Source organism: Coregonus clupeaformis, chromosome 12 (genome assembly GCF_020615455.1).
Source record: "Coregonus clupeaformis isolate EN_2021a chromosome 12, ASM2061545v1, whole genome shotgun sequence".
NCBI classification, from domain to species: Eukaryota; Metazoa; Chordata; class Actinopteri; order Salmoniformes; family Salmonidae; genus Coregonus; species Coregonus clupeaformis.
This window is the reverse complement of record NC_059203.1, coordinates 29,001,806-29,021,842: the sequence shown is the minus strand read 5'-3', so window position 1 is coordinate 29,021,842 and position 20,037 is coordinate 29,001,806. Positions and strand designations below refer to the sequence as shown.

The 20,037-nt window shown below is 44.5% G+C and overlaps 1 protein-coding gene across 4 annotated transcripts; it reads right to left on the bottom strand.

Moving 5' to 3' along the window:
• Positions 1-226: 226 nt before the first annotated feature.
• On the bottom strand, positions 227-19,698 carry LOC121578160 (protein polybromo-1). Of its 4 annotated transcripts, XM_041892313.2 has the most exons (31): positions 19,606-19,698; positions 18,912-19,061; positions 18,404-18,501; positions 18,075-18,222; positions 17,746-17,895; positions 17,263-17,448; positions 16,975-17,073; positions 16,516-16,693; positions 12,664-12,880; positions 12,269-12,410; positions 11,924-12,021; positions 11,084-11,225; positions 10,659-10,796; positions 10,321-10,432; positions 9,901-10,108; positions 9,262-9,562; positions 8,806-8,942; positions 8,367-8,578; positions 8,039-8,221; positions 7,769-7,926; positions 6,589-6,831; positions 6,033-6,178; positions 5,602-5,759; positions 5,231-5,414; positions 4,383-4,590; positions 3,753-3,951; positions 3,344-3,457; positions 2,188-2,349; positions 1,400-1,464; positions 1,025-1,223; positions 227-804 (listed from the first exon to the last, which is right to left on the bottom strand). In XM_041892313.2, the coding sequence occupies exons 2-31, from the start codon at positions 19,047-19,049 to the stop codon at positions 641-643; spliced, it is 4,887 nt and encodes a 1,628-aa protein (XP_041748247.1). In that variant the 5' UTR covers positions 19,050-19,061; positions 19,606-19,698; the 3' UTR covers positions 227-640. The 4 variants fall into 4 exon arrangements, 3 of the variants coding, with proteins under 3 accessions (XP_041748247.1, XP_041748248.1, XP_041748249.1); XM_041892314.2 differs by lacking the exon at positions 2,188-2,349; XM_041892315.2 differs by lacking the exon at positions 2,188-2,349 and having other exon boundaries at positions 3,386-3,457.
• Positions 19,699-20,037: the final 339 nt, after the last annotated feature.

The window sequence follows — 20,037 nt, the reverse complement described above, 5'->3', positions numbered from 1 at the left end:
GCTAATGAATGGACATAGATATTTCAAAGTATTGACATTTCAGACATTTAGTGAGTTCACGTCTGTTAGCCACAGACTAGCACATCCATAGCTTCAATAAAGGCTCTGAAACCTTTTGTGAAGACTCCATATAAAAGTGGCCACACCTAGGCCTGTATATTATATGTGGGATATCTCCCATTATAAACCTTGTGGTGCATGGGTTAATCAAAACAGACAAATCAAATGACACCTTAAATGTCCTCAGCAAATTTATTTTTGTCAGTGACTGACCATAAGCTGCTAAGAACATGAACTTACATTGAGAAATCTTCACAACCATGATACAAAATAAAATCACACAAACCTAAGCTTATTCTGCTCTAAAAAATATAAAATCCATGATTGATTCACTATAAAATATTGCTTCTCTAGGACCTAGTTATTCTTCCTGTGTCCATTCCAGGATGAGGACAGTGAGTGAGAGGTCGTGTTCCAGGTTGACTACATTGCAGACGTTTGCATTGAATCAACCAATGGTTTCGTGCCATATCATATGATGTGGTTAGCTAATATGTTAAACACCTGTCCAGGTATTTTGGAGATCTGGCAGTTGTCTGCAATGTAGTCAGCCAGGAACACGGACAGTGGTTAGAGGTTTCTACAGGTTGTACGCCTGACGTATGTTCAGTGAGTCTCGAAGCATCAGGTCCCTCAGGCGCCACAGTGCGTCTGCCATTGTCGTGTGGGCTCCCTTGCTCTTCAACCAATGGGAAGGGAGCCTGCTCTCCTGCTCTTTGGACAGGTGGACATCTCTCCTACGTGCTGTGGAAATATAACACTTTACCCATCTCGCTCACAAGTCATAACACACCCATAAACAGAACAGTCCGACAATTTCAAGAGAAAGTTAGAACACAAAACACATGGGAGTACAGTGAGAAGGAAATTGTTGTAGTTAATTCAGTATGCTGCAGGACAGGTGCATGGAAAGAGAAGGCAAATGCAGTACAGAAGAACAGCAAATTAGTGAGTAGAAATATACCTTTGAGAGATTGGTCCCACTTGCTGACAGTGTTGTTCTCTGCGTTCAGGCCTTCAATGTACTTGAGGTAGGCCTCAGAGTGGAGTACCCTCTGGGTCTTGGGCGGTGGAGCCACGAACATGGGGGTCATGGGCTGGAGGTGGGAGGGCTGCCCTAGCTGGCCCATGCCTGGGTAGGGTGGAGGGGCCTGCATCCCAGGCTGAGGGAGATACAGGAAAACAATAACTTTTCCACTGCATTTAGGTTCAATAACATATATGGAACTGATGGAAATTCCAAACAGGGGAATTATACATAACATGCAAATTGTTCCAGATGATAGAAAACAGTATCAGAGTGCAGTAGCTCATTGGTAGTCATAAGTTCGACTTTTACCTGTTGCATGTAGTGGTGGCCTCCGGGACTTCCTTGCATGCCATTCATACCAGGACCCATCATACCTATCACAACAACGAGTTCCCACACACAATCGTGACAAGACGGCAAGCACTGTTGCACGAGGGTAATAGTTGCTGCACGATACATTCATAGTATAGGCTATATAACATGGTGGATGTGCATAGAATGCATGCTGTAGAATAAATGTGTGATCTTTACAGAAACTGGTGAGATAGAGGGTTAGTTGTAGTCATATCTCCACATGCATTACATGTTTGTTCATGTGTTAATTGAGGTGAACATGGATTCCGATGTTTGAGAGAAATTAGATATGCGAGTAGATAGAACAGAGTAAGTGTGTAGAGGAGACGTAAAGGACGGTGGAACCCCTGTAGTGCTTGACGGACTGACCGAAAGGTAGTCGCACACTATATAGCTACGATGCAGAGCATCTTCTTTTCAAACTGTCTGTCCACCAGGCAGTCAAGCACTACAGGGGTTCCACTGTATTTTACCTCTATACACTACCTTCTTTACTTTCAATGTGTTTTGTTCTGCCGCCTGCACCTCGCCAACTCAGGTGTGCACTTTTCCATCTTCCAACAGATAGACATATAGACCATGTTTGGCAGCCTGAGTGGTCAGTGGGTCACCACAGCACAGCCTGTGGACCAGGTAAACCCCTCCAGCAGGAGAGACAGACACGACTGACTGCGAGCTACTGACTGACCAGGACAGGTGTGGCCTTGGCCTAGAGTGGACGGTGGGTGGTTGGGGGTCCTTACCCGGGTGGGGCATGCCAGGGTGGTACCCAGGCATACCTGGCTGGAAGTGTTGGGGGGGCAACGAGCCCATTTGGTGAGGTGGCATTGGGCCCATACCCAGCAAGCCCTCATAGGGGCCCTGCATGGGCATACCGTAGGGGGTGCCGTAAGCTCCCATCATGCCTTAGGAGGAGGAGGCAGGGCCAGGGGAACGGACAACAACATATCTATGCATAAGTGACATGCAACTGACATGCACTACATATTAATTAATGATTAAAAAAAGTTTAACCAGTTAGTAAGCAAATTAAGCATGGTGTTACTGTATATATCAACATGATGATGGAATGAAAGAAAAGGTTAAATAAAACAAACTCTTCTTGGTCATGCAGTTGATTTGGATCATGCAAACTGATTCAATGCATTTGATGCAAAACAAATTAAAAACGGATGGAATACTATAAAACTGTAATTAGCAGCAACATAAACAAAAACAACCACAGCCTATAATGAGGATGCAGTTGAAAGGCACTGGACAATTTTTAAATGGCCAATTTTCAGATAGGAGAAAAGGGTAAATAAATAAAGGTTGAATCGTTTTAGCAGTCCAGTTTCATTATTTCCCGGTAGCTGCTAAGTCCCAAGCGAGCGTGCTGTCTCCCTGAATCCCAAATCAGCCCCTACTTTCTAGGCACGTACAGTACCAGTCAAAAGGTTGGTGCTGCATCAGATGACCTGGCCTTCACAATCACCCGACCTCAACCCAATTGAGATGGTTTGGGATGAGTTGGACGGCAGAGTGAAGGAAAAGCAGCCAACAAGTGCTCAGCATATGTGGGAACTCCTTAAAGACTGTTGGAAAAGCATTCCAGGTGAAGCTGGTTGAGAGAATGCCAAGAGTGTGCAAAGCTGTCATCAAGGCAAAGGGTGGCTACTTTGAAGAATCTCAAATATATTTTGATTTGTTTAACACTTTTTTGGTTACTACATGATTCCATGTGTTATTTCATAGTTTTGATGTCTTCACTATTATTCTACAATGTAGAAAATAGTAAAAATAAAGAAAAACCCTGGAATGAGTAGGTGACTTTTGACTGGTACTGTATGTAGATCTGTGTGCTAAGGGGCTTGTGGTTGATTTGGGATTCACTGCCTGTCTCTGCGAGTAAGGGGTTACCTGGACCAGGCGTCATTCCCATCATGGCCCGTACTGGGGTACCTGCTCTAGGGGACGCTTGCTGCTGGGCTGCCCTCTCCCTCTCCTGCTGCTCCACCACCTTGGCTGCCCGCTCTGGAACAAACAGTAACATGCATGCTTGGATTCACTCATAACGCTAACATTGAAGGGTCATTACACTCCAAAATCAAAGTTTGTCAGATGTTTGGCATGGGATATGGACTACTTCGTGACCTGAAAAAATTTATTATGGAGTGTAATAATGTCCCTTTAAACAATGACATTGTCACCGGACTGGTACAATCCGATTCTGATTGCAGATCTCAAACAGTGCATGAATCTACTAGTGTAACTAAAAGGCTCTGTATATACGCCTCAGTACTAGCATGCTTCCCCCTGGCCTTCCTACCTTCATACTCTACTTTCTTGGGAGCCTCCAGGTTCCTCCACTCGGTTCCCACCAGACGGCTGAGCTCCCCGAAGGAGAAGTCAGGGTGGCGGGTCTTGATGACCGAACGCATCTCACTGCTGAACAGGATGTAGCCGCTCATGTTCATCTTCCTCTTGGCTCCGTCCTTCTTAGACACACCCTTCGCCTTGGGCGTGGACTGAAGAGAAACAGGGGGTAGACGGGTCAATCAACAGTAACACCTTCAGTATGTTCATGAATTCAAGCTCAAGTCCATAAAAATTGAGAGGCCCTGGGTAGTGACGTCTGGTAGTGATGTACACTTTGGTTTTGTAGGGGTGTGTGAAGAGCTTTAAGATCTTGGGGGAATGATGGTAATGGGTGTAAAATCTGGGTAGGGCTGTGTGTGATGCATGAGTGGCTGAATGGAGGGATTATGTGGGATTGGGTGTGTGTTTGATTGATTGGAGGTAAGATATTGACTTGTTGGGACAAAGGTGGGTGCATGGAGGTGGAGGGGTAAATCTGTTGAGGTGGGGTGTGTGGAAGGGTACAACATTTGGGCAAAGGGGGTGCGTGGGTGGAAGGTACAACATTTGGGCAAAGGGTATGGGTGCATGGGTGTAAGACCTGAGGAGGGGTGTAAGGCATGATGTCCAAATCGCTTGCCAGAGGGGTCTGCATTATGGGCATGGAGGGAGTCTCTGGAGCCTCGTCCTCATCCTCCAGGTCATCCAGATCCTCATCCCCCTCATCAATGTCTGCCAGCTTCAGCTCCAACTCTTCAATCTTCTTATCCAGCAGAGGAGACGGCTCCTTCTGGGGCACTATCAACTTCCTGGATATGGACCAATCAGAGAAGAGGGTTGATACCAGCTAGACAAGAAAATCATATATGCTATCTAATAAAATCTTTGGCTGCAGTTCGATTCTCTTCCCTTATTCTCCCTGAAGTGAGCAGAGCAGCTTTCTTAGCCTGTGTGTACACCGGTCCAATCCATAAGGGGGAGTGAATTAGTTCAGTGCACACTTAAGGGGGAATGGGGAGAAATGGAATAGGGATTTTACCTGTTCTATGTTAAAGGCACAATCAGCAGTTGAAACTATAACAAAGCGTTCTACCGACCACCGGTTCTATAAAATAAATCAGAGATGCGGCTGGAGAAATGTAATCACTCAAATTTATAGACAGAGCTATGCATGCAAGGACTGACCATCCATGTTATTAAAATGATAGTTCTAACCATGTTATGAGGCTATACAGTGTTTGTTTACATTTACTTCGTTTACAAACATTGGAGTAAAAAAAGCTTATATTTTGGGTTCTGATGCTGTACGACAGTTGAACTAAGCTCATGAGGCATGTATAAATTATATTCTTCAAGAATCAATGGGTACATATCATTAATGTATGTCCAAAATGGATGTAGCAACTGCCGATTGCCCCTTTAAATGTTCAGTATGTGAGTGGCTCCCACCTGAAGTAGTAGACCTCATCATCCACCACCTTAGCGTGGAGGGAGAAGCGCTTCAGGCCTTTAAACTTCTTCATCTGCTTCTCACTCTCAATGTAGCGACTCTCACACAACAACACGTCCTCCTCAGACACCTCAGTGGGCCGACACGACAGGTAGTCCTTAAAGGACGACACCACACATTTACCTGCAGGAGGGAGTGATGGTTAATTACAGGACCATTCCAGGGGGTGCTTTATGTCTGAAACGGTTTTCAGAGACTAGTCGGGCAAATTGTTGATCATGTAAACAGCAATAATGTATGCATTTTGTGTGTAGATTGAGTATTTGCATGTTGAGTGGAGTGCTGAAGCCTAGTAAAAGTGGTACGGTACCGATGACGCAGGTCATGGGACATGTCTCCTCCAGGTTGCTGAGGAACACCTCTCTCTTGTAGAACATCCTGGTGGGCTCGTGTGCCGTCTCCTCTGGGTGGATGAAGATGGGCCCGAAGAAGAACGCTGCTCCGTCACGCACCCACAGCTTCTCTATCCTGTTACAGCCCAATGAAAACAGGACTGTTAGCTTCCTAATGGCCACATTCACAGACCTAAACCACATTTCCATATTGAAAACAGAAAGCTGGCTCTTTCAATTCATATTTCTGTGATTTCTCACATCCCCTCCCCTCGGACCTTGTTCTTCAATACATTTTGAGAAGGAGGCGAGAGGAGAGGATGCAAGGATTCGACTAAAGAGTCTATCACATAATCAATACATTACAAATAGTTATGAAGATAAATACTAGAAGGTTTGATTGACATACCTGCCGATGCGTGGTTTAACGAGCTCATGTGACTGGACGTAGACACAGTCTCCCACCTTCAGCCACATGTTGTTGTAGTGGAGCTGGTCATAGTACTGACAGCCTTGCTCCCCTCCAGTCATCTCCACTGGCACATCCTCACGCTCCTACACACAGTCACATAGTAGGAGAGCACACACTCAGTAACACTGGTACAGTGTTGGCACCCCAACAAAAATATTCAGCTTTACCCATCTAACAACACCTTTTTTACACCTTTTACACTAAGTGTACTGTGCTGACTCAAATTTCCTTTCACATAGTCATTTCCAGCACAGCAACTATGGTGGAAGCTTAACCAGTACAGTGTGGCTCAGTTTAGCTCAGCTCCGTAATATGGAATGAGTATTTATTACATTCCAATGTTTAGTGCTATTTATTATGAAATTGGAGGTAAGTGCCCACTGAAGAGTTGCCTTACAAGTACAGTAATTGTGGTGTTCTTATTTGTGATGGACATGTCCAATAAGCAGGACAACTGCATTTCACTCTGTAAAATAATGCTCAGACTTCTCACCTTGTCGACGATGCTGCGGCTGCCGTTATCAGCCACGGCCAGCAGTTTCTCCTGATCACGTTTGGCGTACATGGAGGCCACCCGGACAACGGGCAACGGCACGTCCCGAGGGACAAACCTCACGGCGGCTGGCACGGCCCACATCTTGATCTTTTTGAAGGCCTTGTTCCTGGCAGAGTAACGGGACTCACAGACATACACGTCCTCTGGTCTGACTCCCTCAGGCTGCAGCTTGAAGTAATCCTGTAGAGAGGAAGCACACAGATAATCACTGTGTTAGAGGGGATACATTTAAAGCAAGGCAATGGCAGAATGGCTAATCTTCATCACATAATGAGAAGTTATTTGGAATACAAGGTGATTTGTAGATCAGTGACTCTGAGCAGTCTGACTGAAATGTAGTATATCTCAAAACACAAACAATATAACTACTACATATGAGGGATGTTGCTTCAAATGCTGGTTGAAGAGGTTTGCAGACTAACTTCAACAGAAACTCTACAGGGGCAGTCAGTAATGATGGGCGGGGGGGTACAGATACATATCGGGATATCATATTTGATGATATATCGTATATTTTTGAAAATATTGCGCTAGTTGGCTGTACCTGCATAAAAACATCAAAATAGGGAGTTTTCAGCACTTATTTCAATGACTGATCAAAACGTGTTTCCATTTGCTCTCCCTTGTCCCTCTAATCAAATCAAATCAAATTTTATTGGCCAAATGCGCCGAATACAACAGGTGCAGACATTACAGTGAAATGCTTACTTACAGCCCTTAACCAACAGTGCATTTATTTATAAAAATAAAACAACAACAAAAAGTGTTGAGAAAAAAAGAGCAGAAGTAAAATAAAATAACAGTAGGGAGGCTATATATACAGGGGGGTGGCGAGCAATATGTTTGGAACATCGAATCACAATAAAATCACAGTATCAAATCGCAATACATATCGTATCGGCACCAAAGTATCGTGATAATGGCGTATCGTGAGGTCCCTGGCAATTCCCAGCCCTAGCAGTCAGTGTATCTTTAATTACAAATTACATTACAATTCGGCTCAAATAACGATTTTATCTAATCCAATAGATGAGCATAACATTTCAATTGAATTACATACATCTATGGTGCAGGTGTGTGTATTATCAGAACCGTTCAGATTGTTAGATGGCCTTACCTTGACAAACATGACCATGCATTTGCCCAGTATCTTGCTGACTGGTACTTTATTGAAATAGTCACTCTTGAAGACCTCTTGCTGGAGGAACTTGCGTGTGGCCAGATGGAAGGTCTCACTGGGCCTGTAGAACCAACAGCCATACAGCCACTTCTCACCTACACACATGGAAAAACAGAACAACACATTACTAACAGGAAAGCAGTAGTAGTGTGTGTGTGTGTGTGCCTCAAAGTTTGTATGTCTTGAAGTGTGTGTTGAGTTGGTTACCTGCTTCGTCCTCCCACAGGCGCTCGATACAGACGATGTGAGGCTTGCGGTTGGCCTCGGCTGGCTGCACGTAGACAAAGTCTCCCACGTGGTAGGTGCTGTTCTCGAAGCTGCAGTCCTGACTGTACGTCCTCTCTGGCCCTGTGCCTCCCCCAGCTGGGTCCTCAGCCTTCTCTCCCTCCTCTGGAAGCCACATAGAATATTATAATATATCTATCAACCTCACATTATAAACGCTTCAGAGTCAAAGTCACATCAATCACCTGCACTGACACACACCAGCTCAGAAAGAAATACACACCCGGCCACAACGCCATCTCACACAAACCTTTGTTCTCCTCCTCCCTCTTCAGTTTGTCCTCCTCCATCTCCTTGGGTACTTTCTCTCTCTTCTCCTGCTCCACGTCACTGTGCATGTGTTTGGAGGTGTAACTGAGAGCCGGGGAGAGGAGGATCTCTCCGTTCTTACACAGCTCATCTCTGATCTTTATAAAGAACTGCTGCAGCTCCACCGCATCCTCAAAGATCTCAGAATCTGTCCTGTGAAGGGACAGGGCAAGGCATGCAGGGTCAAAGGTTGAGGGTTCACGGGGGAGCTCAGTTAGATTTAACTTGGTTCCTGGTTTAAGTTGTCCATGTTTCAGCTTTCTATCAATACTGCAATCCAGAATCAGATTCATAAACTCAAACACAAAACAAAGAATCAGAAAGGTTGGAGAGCAATTCAAAGCGACAAAAGCCTTTCTAATGATGTGTAGACTACGTACCTGTGCAGGCGCCTGGCCTTCTCCAGCACCTCAAACATGTGCTCCTGGAACACGTCCAGCCTGCGGTAGCGTCCTCGCTCCACGTTGGCCCGGATCACGTCGAAGTTGAGCAGAGGCTTCTCTGGGCTGGCCGGGTCCTGTTGAGGTTAGTCGACTTAGTTTAGTGGTCGTTCAACATCATTAAAAGGTTCCTAAAAACACTTTTTATTAAAAACTCTGAATGACTGCCATTATAATAAACATGTCGAACAAGGTTGAATAAATAAGAATTTCTAAATGCTACACGTCTTTGTTTCAGTCTTAAAAAGAGTCTGACGTGAGGCCATCTGAGTGCCGATTTAGTTTTGCCTGTTCAATTACATGGACAGGGGGGACCTGATCCTAGATAAGCACTCCCACCCTGAGAAACTATGAATACGGCCCCAGGTAGGATATGGACGATCTCCTATCTCTTACCTGGGCAGGGATCTCAGCCAGTGAGTCGCTGTAACACCTCCCCTCCTCGTCTTGGTGCCCAAGCACAGACATAAACAGGTTCCTGATAAGCTCCCTGACTAGGGGCCCTACAGCGGGGGGCGAGCCGCCCTCCTCCACTCCCTCCTGCAGCCTGCGGGTCTCCAGGAGCATGCGGTGGAGAAGCAGAGCGTCGCGGTAGATCAGAGACTCTGGCTCGTTGTAGGTACATGCGTTGTTGAACATCAAGGCAAAGTCTTCCACCAGTGCATCCACGTCCTGATAACGGCCGCCCGCCATGTGGCTGGAGAACAAGAATATGATTTTATTTATTTTCTATTGAAACAGAGATGTCTTTTTTGCTTTATTGGCTCCCAACCCCCAAAACACACACACAGAGGTTGGAGCACAGGGAGCACTTTAGGGGATAAGTACCTTGCTCAAGGGCACAACACAAGAAGATCATACATATAGGATACTGATACCAGAAACCCTTCAGTTGCTGGCTCACTCTGCACCAGATTTTCCCGTAGGAGATGGGATTCAAACAGGGCTAACTTACAGTTCCTGGCCCACCTCTCTAACCTCTCAGCAACCTTACCTCTAGCTAGCCACACACACACAGGTTAGCCTCTAGCTTACCTGCGCAGGCGCTCCATGTCGATGGGCCTCTTGATGGTAGAGTAGTAGTCAGGCAGCTCAGCGCGGGACGGAAGGCGCAGGAATATGGTAGAGATCCGTCGCCCCCTTCCGTCTGTGTAGTTCCTCACAGCGTCATACAGCTCGTTGAGGCGCTGCTGCAGCGGGGTCAGGTATTTATTGGACTTCTTAGGAGACGCGCCACTCTTTCCTACAGAGAGAGATGATGGTGAAAAACATGCATGTGAAAAGGACTCAGGTGTTGGGGACAAGTATACACAAACTCCCAAAATATTTCTGTGACAATTTCCATGTAAATGTTATCAAAACAGCAAGATACATATAGCCTTTACTTTCTTGGTATTTGTTTTATACATATTTCAGAAGTGCTGTTATACGCCCATAGAAAATAGTCCAACATACTTAGTTTGAGCTTAGGAGATCCTATGTTGTCTGTGCCCTCCTCAGGAGAAGCTCCTAGCTCCTTCCTCCTGTCCTTCACTATCTTCTCCAGGATGTCAGCGTCATCATAAACCTTCACAGCAAAACACTAACATGTCATTCAACCCTCCCTCCCGTGTGTTGTAAATCTAGCCCAGGGTGGTGTTCATTGGGGCATACCATAGCAAAACAAAATTCTGTTTCTTATTGGCCAAGTTCAGGTAGTACCTCCCCGTTTTACTTTGTCTTATGCCTACTGATCACGAGCCAGGAAGTGAACCCTCTGACATGGCCCTGTGAGTGATTGGCAGTGGTCCTACCTGAGATCCCTCCTCGTTGTAGTGCCGTGCGTTGCGGAACATCAGCCTCATGTCGTCCATAAGGGCCTCTTCGGTGGCATAGCGCTCTGAGCGGACGTTATGCTCGATGGTCTTAAGATCCATGGGCTCCAGAATCACCTGGTAGTAGGGAGGAGTTAGGTTCATAGATTAGTCGATCCACGGCATCCGTTTCCATACCAACATTAGGGAATCAAAAATAAAAATGTAAGTCATATTTTCCATTGCTGGACCAAGATCTGTGTTTAAAATAAACAAGATTCTGCTTTGATTTAAAATATGTGGCGCTTTTCTCCACTGCAATAGGATGTCTAGTACGCCTCACTATATTCTGTTAGGAACACGTTAATTTTTTTAGCAACCACCAACTAGAGGATTGTGAAAACCTGGTGTTGATTCATGCCTACCTTGTAGTAGTCTGGGTAGTCCTTCTTGGAGGGCTTCACCATGAAAAGATCACAGAGCCTCCGGTTGGTCCCTGCCTCTCTGGCTTCAGTCACTGCAGCATACAGTGCCTTCATACGGTTCTTCTTCACATTCTTCTTATGGCTGCATGGCAAGAGGCATGGGGTTAGTACATTTTTTGTTGTTGTGAAAACGAACCTGAATCTATGTTTTCCTGTACAATCCCGGTCCTTCCAGGTGATGCTGAAATTCTTTTAGCGAATACAACCACTGACTTTTTCCTCATCAATTGGCACATGCACATTTGCGCTGAGTGTGCAAAGCTGTCATCAAGGCAAAGGGTGGCTATTTGAAAAATCTCAAATATATTTTGATTTGTTTAACACTTTTGTGGTTACTACATGATTCCATATGTGTTATTTGATAGTCTTGATGTCTTCACTATTATTCTACAATGTAGAAAATAGTAAAAATAAAGAAAAACCCTTGAATGAGTAGGTGTGATAAGCGTTTTCAGAATTTACATTTTTTAAGTACCAACTGATGGGGACTCAATGTTCTTGCTAGCAAATCGTGCGACCAGTTATCAAAACTCAACTCCGCCTCGATATAAGAGAACGGAGTTGGGCGTTCCTCAGCTAGTAGGCCACCTGTACGTTGTAAGTGTTGCAAGCCTAATTAGCTTGACAAAGGGTCAACGTATAAGCAGGAGGGCAGCAGTTGTAGATAGACACAAAGAAAGTGAGAGTGAAAGCTATAGGTGGTTGACTTAGATGCAATCGTTGACGTCTCACACCATCTAGATGTGGTAATGAAAGAAGGCGAGAGAGAAGTGGTCCTACCTTTTCTTCTTGGTAGCACTGCCAGTTCCTGTGTCAGAGGACAGAATGCTGTCCTGATCCTCTTCATCACCTCTCCTCAACAGCTCCCTCTTCTTCAGCTGCAAAACATTAATTACATACCACAGTCAACAATACTGTACTCACCATTCAGTCTTTCTTCTTTTAAACAAAGAAACCCTACCATAATGTACATTTCAATATCTTGTATTCCTATAGCTGCATTCCCAACTCACCACCAGAAAGAAATCCTACCAGTGTACTCTGAATTACCGTTTATTATATTCAGCTCTTATCCTAAACAATCAACAGTATAAAAAGCCAGATAAGGTCCAAGCCCCTACTGACCAGCAGGATCTGCTGCAGCCGCAGGGCCCGTTTGAAGATCGCCGAGTTGGGCACGTTGTAGCGCTTGGCGTTCTCAAACATCAGAGTGAGGTCAGAGTCCATCTGCTCCACGCTCTGGTACTCCCCGTTCTTCATCTTCTCCCTGGGACAGAGGACAAGGAAGTTCATCATTCACTGAACAGATGGGTTTTATGTATATCCAAAATAGCAACAGGGGCTAGGCAAAAAGAAGGTCCAAAGAGTTTTGCTGCTCGCAAAAAAAGATCCCATTTGGGAGCAGCAAAACAGCGAGCGGACATCATCTTTTCCTCCATTTCATCATTCACTGACGTTAGCTACAAGGAGAACAACTCTCCATGTACAGTGCCTATAGGACGATAGTAGCCTATTCATACCTGATCTGCTGGAGGGCGATGGGCTGTTTGATCTGCTGGTAGTAGTCAGGGTATTCTTTCCTGGAGGGCAGCTGGAGGAAGGGTTCAGAGAGGAGCTGTCCCTGGCTGTTCCTGCCCCCCCTCACAGCCTCGTACAGCTGGAACACTGGGTTACCCATGTCCATACTGGAGCTCAGGCACTCCGCCTCAGACTCACCCTCATCATAACGCACAGAGCCTGGAACACATGATGGACAGAGGAGTCCACACAATTACAATCACACATATTTAACCCTACCGAAACAACGTAAAGCTATGAAGAGGGTTTGGTCTCAAAGTTGAAACAATTAAATTTCCATCCCCACCTATAACATTTTCCGTCTAAATAGAACTGCCAAAGGGGGTGGAGTTGCAATCTACTGTAGAGATAGCCTGCAGAGCTCTATCATCCTATCCAGGTCTGTGCCCAAACTGTTTGAGCTTCTACTTCTAAAAATCCACCTTTCCAGAAATAAGTATCTCACTGTTGCCGCTTGCTACAGACCCCCCTCAGCCCCCAGCTGTGCCCTGGACACCATATGTGAATTGATTGCCCCCCATTTATCCTCAGAGTTCGTACTGCTTGGTGACCTAAATTGGGATATGCTTAACACCCCGGCCATCCTACAATCGAAACTAGATGCCCTCAATCTCACACAATTTATCAACGAACCTACCAGGTACAACCCTAAATCCGTAAAACATGGGTACCCTCATAGATATCATCCTGACTAACTTACCCTCTAAATACACCTCCGCTGTCTTCAACCAGGATCTCTGCGTCCGTAACGGGTACGCGGTCAAACGACCACCCCTCATCACTGACAAACGCTCCCTAAAACACTTTAGCGAGCAGGCCTTCCTAATTGACCTGGCCCAGGTATCCTGGATGGATATAGATCTCATTCCGTCAGTAGAGGATGCCTGGTTGTTCTTTAAAAGTAATTTCCTCTCAATCTTAAATAAACATGCCCCATTCAAAAAATACAGAACTAAGAACAGATATAGCCCCTGGTTCTCCTCAGACTAGACTGCCCTTGACCAGCACAAAAACATCCTGTGGCGTACTGCATTAGCATCAAATAGCCCCAGCGATATGCAACTTTTCAGGGAAGTTAGGAACCAATATACACAAGCAGTCAGGAAAGCAAAGGCTAACTTTTTCAAACAGAAATTTGCATCCTGTAGCACTAACTCCAAAAAGTTTTGGGACACTAAAGTCCATGGAGAATAAGAGCACTTCCTCCCAGCTGCCCACTGCACTGAGGCTAGGAAACACTATCACCACCGATAAATCTACAATAATCGAGAATTTCAACAAGCATTTTGCTACGGCTGGCCATGCTTTCCACCTGGCTACCACTACCCCGGCCACCAACTCTGCACCCTCCGCTGCAACTTGCCCATGCCCCCCCCCCGCTTCTCCTTCACACAAATTCAGACAGCTGATGTTCTGAAAGAGCTGCAAAATCTGGACCCCTACAAATCAGCTGGGCTAGACAATCTGGACCCTTTCTTTCTAAAACTAGCCGCCGAAATTGTCGCAACCCCTATTACTAGCCTGTTCAAGCTCTCTTTCGTAATGTCTGAGATCCCCAGAGATTAGAAAGCTGCCGCGGTCATCCCCCTCTTCGGGTGGGTGCTGTTACAGACCTATATCCATCCTGCCCTGCCTTTCGAAAGTATTTGAAAGCCAAGTTAACAAACAGATCACCGACCATTTCGAATCCCACCGTACCTTCTCCGCTATGCAATCCGGTTTCCGAGCTGGTCATGGGTGCACTTCAGCCACGCTCAAGGTCCTAAACGATATTATAACCGCGATCGATAATAGACAGTACTGTGCAGCAGTCTTCATCGACCTGGCCAAGGCTTTCGACTCTGTCAACCACCGCATTCTTATTGGCAGACTAAATAGCCTTGGTTTCTCAAATGACTGCCTTGCCTGGTTCACCAACTACTTCTCAGATAGAGTTCAATGTGTGAAATCGGAGGGCCTGTTGTCTGGACCTATGGCAGTCTCTATGGGGGTGCCACAGGGTCCAATTCTTGGGCCGACTCTTTTCTCTGTGTATATCAATGATGTCGCTCTTGCTGCTGGTGACTCTCAGATCCACCTCTACGCAGACGACACCATTTTGTATACATCTGGCCCTTCATTGGACACTGTGTTAACAAACCTCCAAACGAGCTTCAATGCCATACAACACTCCTTCAGTAGCCTCCAACTGCTCTTAAACACTAGTAAAACTAAATGCATGCTCTTCAATCGAACGCTGCTGGCACCCGCCCACCCGACTAGAATCACTACTCTGACGGATCTGACCTAGAGTATGTGGACAACTACAAATACCTAGGTGTCTGGTTAGACTGTAAACTCTCCTTCCAGACTCACATTAAGAATCTCCAATCCAAAGTTAAATCTAGAATCGGCTTCCTATTTCGCAACAAAGCCTCCTTCACGCATGCTGCCAAACATGCCCTCGTAAAACTGACTATCCTACCGATCCTTGACTTCGGCGATGTCATTTACAAAATAGCCTCCAACACTCTACTCAGCAAATTTGATGTAGTCTATCACAGTGCCATCCATTTTGTCTCCAAAGCCCCATACACTACCCACCACTGTGACCTGTATGCTCTTGTTGGCTGGTCCTCACTACATGTTCGTCGTCAAACCCACTGGCTCCAGGCCATCTATAAATCACTGCTAGGCAAATCCCCGCCTTATCTTAGCTCATTGGTCACCATAGCAGCACGCACCCGTAGTCTGCGCTCCAGCAGGTATATCTCACTGGTCATCCCCAAAGCCAACACCTCCTTTGGCCGCCATTCCTTCCAGTTCTCTGCTGCCAATGACTGGAACGAATTGCAAAAATCTCTGAAGCTGGAGACTCTTATCTCCCTCACTAACTTTAAGCATCAGTTGTCAGAGCACCTTACCGATCACTGCACCTGTACACAGCCCATCTGAAATTAGCCCACCCAACTACCTCATTCCTATATTGTTATTTATTTTGCTCTTTTGCACCCCAGTATCTCTATTTGCACATAATCTCTTGCACATCTAGCATTCCAGTGTTTTTATTTTTTATTTTTATTTCACCTTTATTTAACCAGGTAAGCCAGTTGAGAACAGGTTCTCATTTACAACTGCGACCTGGCCAAGATAAAGCAAAGCAGTGCAATAAAAACAACACAGAGTTACATATGGGGTAAAAAACATGAAGTCAAAAATACAACAGAAAATATATATACAGTGTGTGCAAATGTAGCAAGTTATGGAGGTAAGACAATAAATAGGCTATAGTGCAAAATAATTACAATAGTATTAACACTGGAATGCTAGATGTGCAAGAGATTATGTGCAAATAGAGATACTGGGGTGCAAAAGAGCAAAATAAATAACAATATAGGGATGAGGTAGTTGGGTGGGCTAATTTCAGATGGGCTGTGTACAGGTGCAGTGATCGGTAAGGTGCTCTGACAACTGATGCTTAAAGTTATTGAGGGAGATAAGAGTCTCCAGCTTCAGAGATTTTTGCAATTCGTTAATTCTAACTGTAATTATTTTGCACTATAGCCTATTTATTGCCTTACCTCCATAACTTGCTACATTTGCACACACTGTATATATATTTTCTGTTGTATTTTTTTTGTGTGACTATGTTTTTTTATGTAACTGTGTTGTTGTTTTTAATCGCACTGCTTTGCTTTATCTTGGCCAGGTCGCAGTTGTAAATGAGAACTTGTTCTCAACTGGCTTACCTGGTTAAATAAATAAATACAATAAAAACTATAGTTAGAGTGTGTGTTGTGTTGAGACCAACTCACCAGAGAGCAGGGCGTCCTCGTCACTCTCTGAGCCGTACTGCAGAGCCAGAGTGATGGCAGAGAGACGGTCTCCTTGGGCTGACCTCCGGTTCCTGATGCGGACACTGGTCTTAGTGGGCTCTGCATGGTCGATCTCTGTCTTTCTCTGGATGAAGACCTTCTTGATGGTGTTAGCATCCTTAACATCAAATTAGGGAAAGCATTGTGATTAGTGTGCTTTGTATAGCATCTACAGTACATTTTTTACATTTTAGTCATTTAGCAGACACTCTTATCCAGAGCGACTTACAGTTAGTGAGTGCATACATTTGGAAAGTTGTAGACATGCAGTAAAACCTAGAGTACAACATAGCTCTACAGAAACTAGACTTTCTGCACAACTGTTCACAAGAACATATGATAAGAATAGGGAAAAGCTGTATAAATTATATTATATGCAGCATAAGAAGATAAATATACCTTAAAAACCTGAGATCCTGGTTCATTGTATGTTTTTGCATTTTTCGCCAGAAGGTCAACATCCTTGGCCATGGCAGTGACACTTTTGTAATATCCAATCTGACAAAGACAAATAATCAGTAGTATTCACAAAAGATCATGGTTAGGTTTCACAGTTATATCTTATATGATTACATAACTGATGGCAAGTAGGCCTATATTAATTTGTTTATGTATCAATACAATTAATAAATTAGATGTCAATCAATTCTACACAAATCACAATGCTTCAGGAGGTGAATAGGATACTTGTATTCTCTGAGCGATGGCTCTAAGATCAATGGGCTCCTTGATAACGGCATAGTAGTCTGGGTAGTGCATTTTGGAAGGCAGCTTCTGAAAGAGCTCACTGATGACCCGTCCTGAGGTGTCCGTGTATGACACCACAGCATCCAACAGCTGCTCCAAAACCTCCTTCAGGCAGCTCGGTGGGGTCTGCAGATCAGAGCATACAGGAACAATAAGCTCTGATCCCATGCACATCCAGTAACTATGGAACTTAAGTTGCAAGTGTTACAGAGCTTATAAAGAATGGTTAAACTTAGCTTGATAGTAGCAGTTGTAGACACAGAAAAAGTGAGAATGAACAGTATTAGGTGGTTGACTTGACACATGAGCTATCCAGCAAAAAAAAAATCTATGATAGATACACATGCACAGCAGCAAGGAAATCGAAGATCTCATGGCGTATAGAAGTAAAACTGATTTGTCCAGATGATCTTTGAGCTTTACCTCGTCTTCAGTGGAGAGAGCAGGATTATCCAGCATGTCTTCACCATCGTCATCATCTTCATCACCATCCCCTGGCTGCACAAACTCATTCCTGATGTGGACATAGAGTTCCCACAGCCTGCAGGCCGCCTTGTACTCTTCACTCTCAGCCTGACAAGTCGGAGATAAAACCATGACAAACCTGCAGTGTCTAAAGGATGTTTTTCCTACTAATCAAAGTGTAACAATGCTTGTTGTTAGTCAAAGTGTAATGGCACAAAGTAGAGCACAATCAAGCCTTCAATAGATTTTCATTTAAGAGTTTCCACTCAACATAGTGTGTGTGTCACCTTATAGTAGTTCTTGGCGTTGTTGAACATGAGCTGGAAATCAGCAGTGAGCTGCTCCACATCTTGGTAGTCCTCTGACTTGAGCTTCTGCTGGATCTTGGTCATGTCTATGGGCTGGGACACCAGCTCATAGTATTCTGGCAGGTTCCTGAAGGAGGGAGAGGCAGATAGAAGTGACCTGGAGGCTTTTTCTCTACATTAAGTCTATGGTCGTTTGGCATCAAAATGGGTTGAAATGGGGAGGGACTACTTGGACATGTCAAAAAAAGTAAGTTTTCCCGTTGTGAATGTTTTGTGACCCACCCATCTCTCGTCTGATGGTAGCTTACCTTCTCTTTGGTACCCTGATGAACAGCTCACAAAGCAGCCTCCCCTGGTCATCCTTGTGGTCCCTGACAGTGTTGTACAACTCATGGCACACAGCAATCTGTTTAACACAACACATTATCAAACAATGTGTGTCAAATCAGGTTACAGTACATATTCCACGTTTGGGATACTTGGATTCACTGCATCACGCGAATAAAACATGGCAAAGCTGCTCAAGTGTCAAACAAAAAGGATGCTAAGAATAACAAGCTTTATTGACGGCAGGTAGCTTAGTGGTTAAGAGCGTTGTGCTGGTAACCGAAAGGTCGCTGGTTCTAAGCCCCGAGCCGACTAGGTGAAAAATCTGTTGATGTGCCCTTGAGCAAGGCACTTAAAACTAATTGCTCCTGTAAGTCGCTCTGGATAAGAGTGTCTGCTAAATGACTAAAATGTAAATTTAAGGCTAGTTTGGTCAGATCTCACTAATCATTTCATACATCAGCGCTAGAACTAAGAAAATCAACTCACAGGGTCTACTGTAGGAACATTAAAGGTTCTTCTTCTCTTTCGTCCGCTTCCAGGAGTGGAGGATGCATCGTCAAAGTCCCCTCCGCTCACACTACTGGAGGGAGATGTGGCCCTTCTCCTTTTCGAACTCATTGGCATAACTGATGGTACCTTCAAAACAACACACACCGTTAGCTTGCTGGCTAGGTAACTCTGCAACATACGGTATATAATGTTATTATATATTATAAACACTGACTAGCCCTGTAACCTTAAATTATGAAGTCTGTTGAGACTGACTGACATTAACGCAAATATGACCATGTTCACTTTAAAGTTGTTAGCTAACTAACGTTAACTACTTAGCTTGCTATGTAGCTGCTAGTTATACGTTTATGCTCACGTTAGCTTGCTAGCTAGATATTTCAAATACGGGACACAGATCTTCGTATAATATTGGTTTATTTCGCTATCTAGCTAATACTTTATTTACCTTACCCATAACAAATATAGAGCAACAGTGGTAGTAGACCGTTAACGCGTAGCTAGCTAATTTAGCTAACTAGCTACTAACATGCTAACTACAAACAAAGGCGAGCGCCTAAAATGTTAACTACACGCTCAAACAGAAATTAGATAAAATAATTAGCATGCTAACAAGCTTGTTGTAATGTTAGCTACTTTGTTAAACTATTTTAAAGCAAACCAGGCTTACCTCAATTTTTGTATATTTCCCTGAGCAAAATAATGTGTTGTACTTTATAGCTAGCTAAAGTCAATTCATTCGAAACCTTAGCTAGTCAAGCTCCTCCCCATGATTGGCGGAAGTGACACTTTACAGCAGCGTTCGATTTGGAAAAAGTAGTGAATAGCAAAGATTCCTCTCTTAGGGCTGGGGTGAATTCCAAACCTACAACCTTATCCTAACCACCTGAATGGGTTACATTTGATTTAATGTAATAGATAAACTACTCCAATCTGAGGCATTGAAGAACTTGACTAAGTGAATTTGGGTACGTTGAGAATGTGCCTTGCAGGTAACCTAAATACATGTCTGTAGCTCAGTTGGTAGAGCATGGCGCTTGCAACGCCATGGTTGTGGGTTCGTTTCCCACGGGGGGCCAGTATGAAAAATGTATGCACTCAC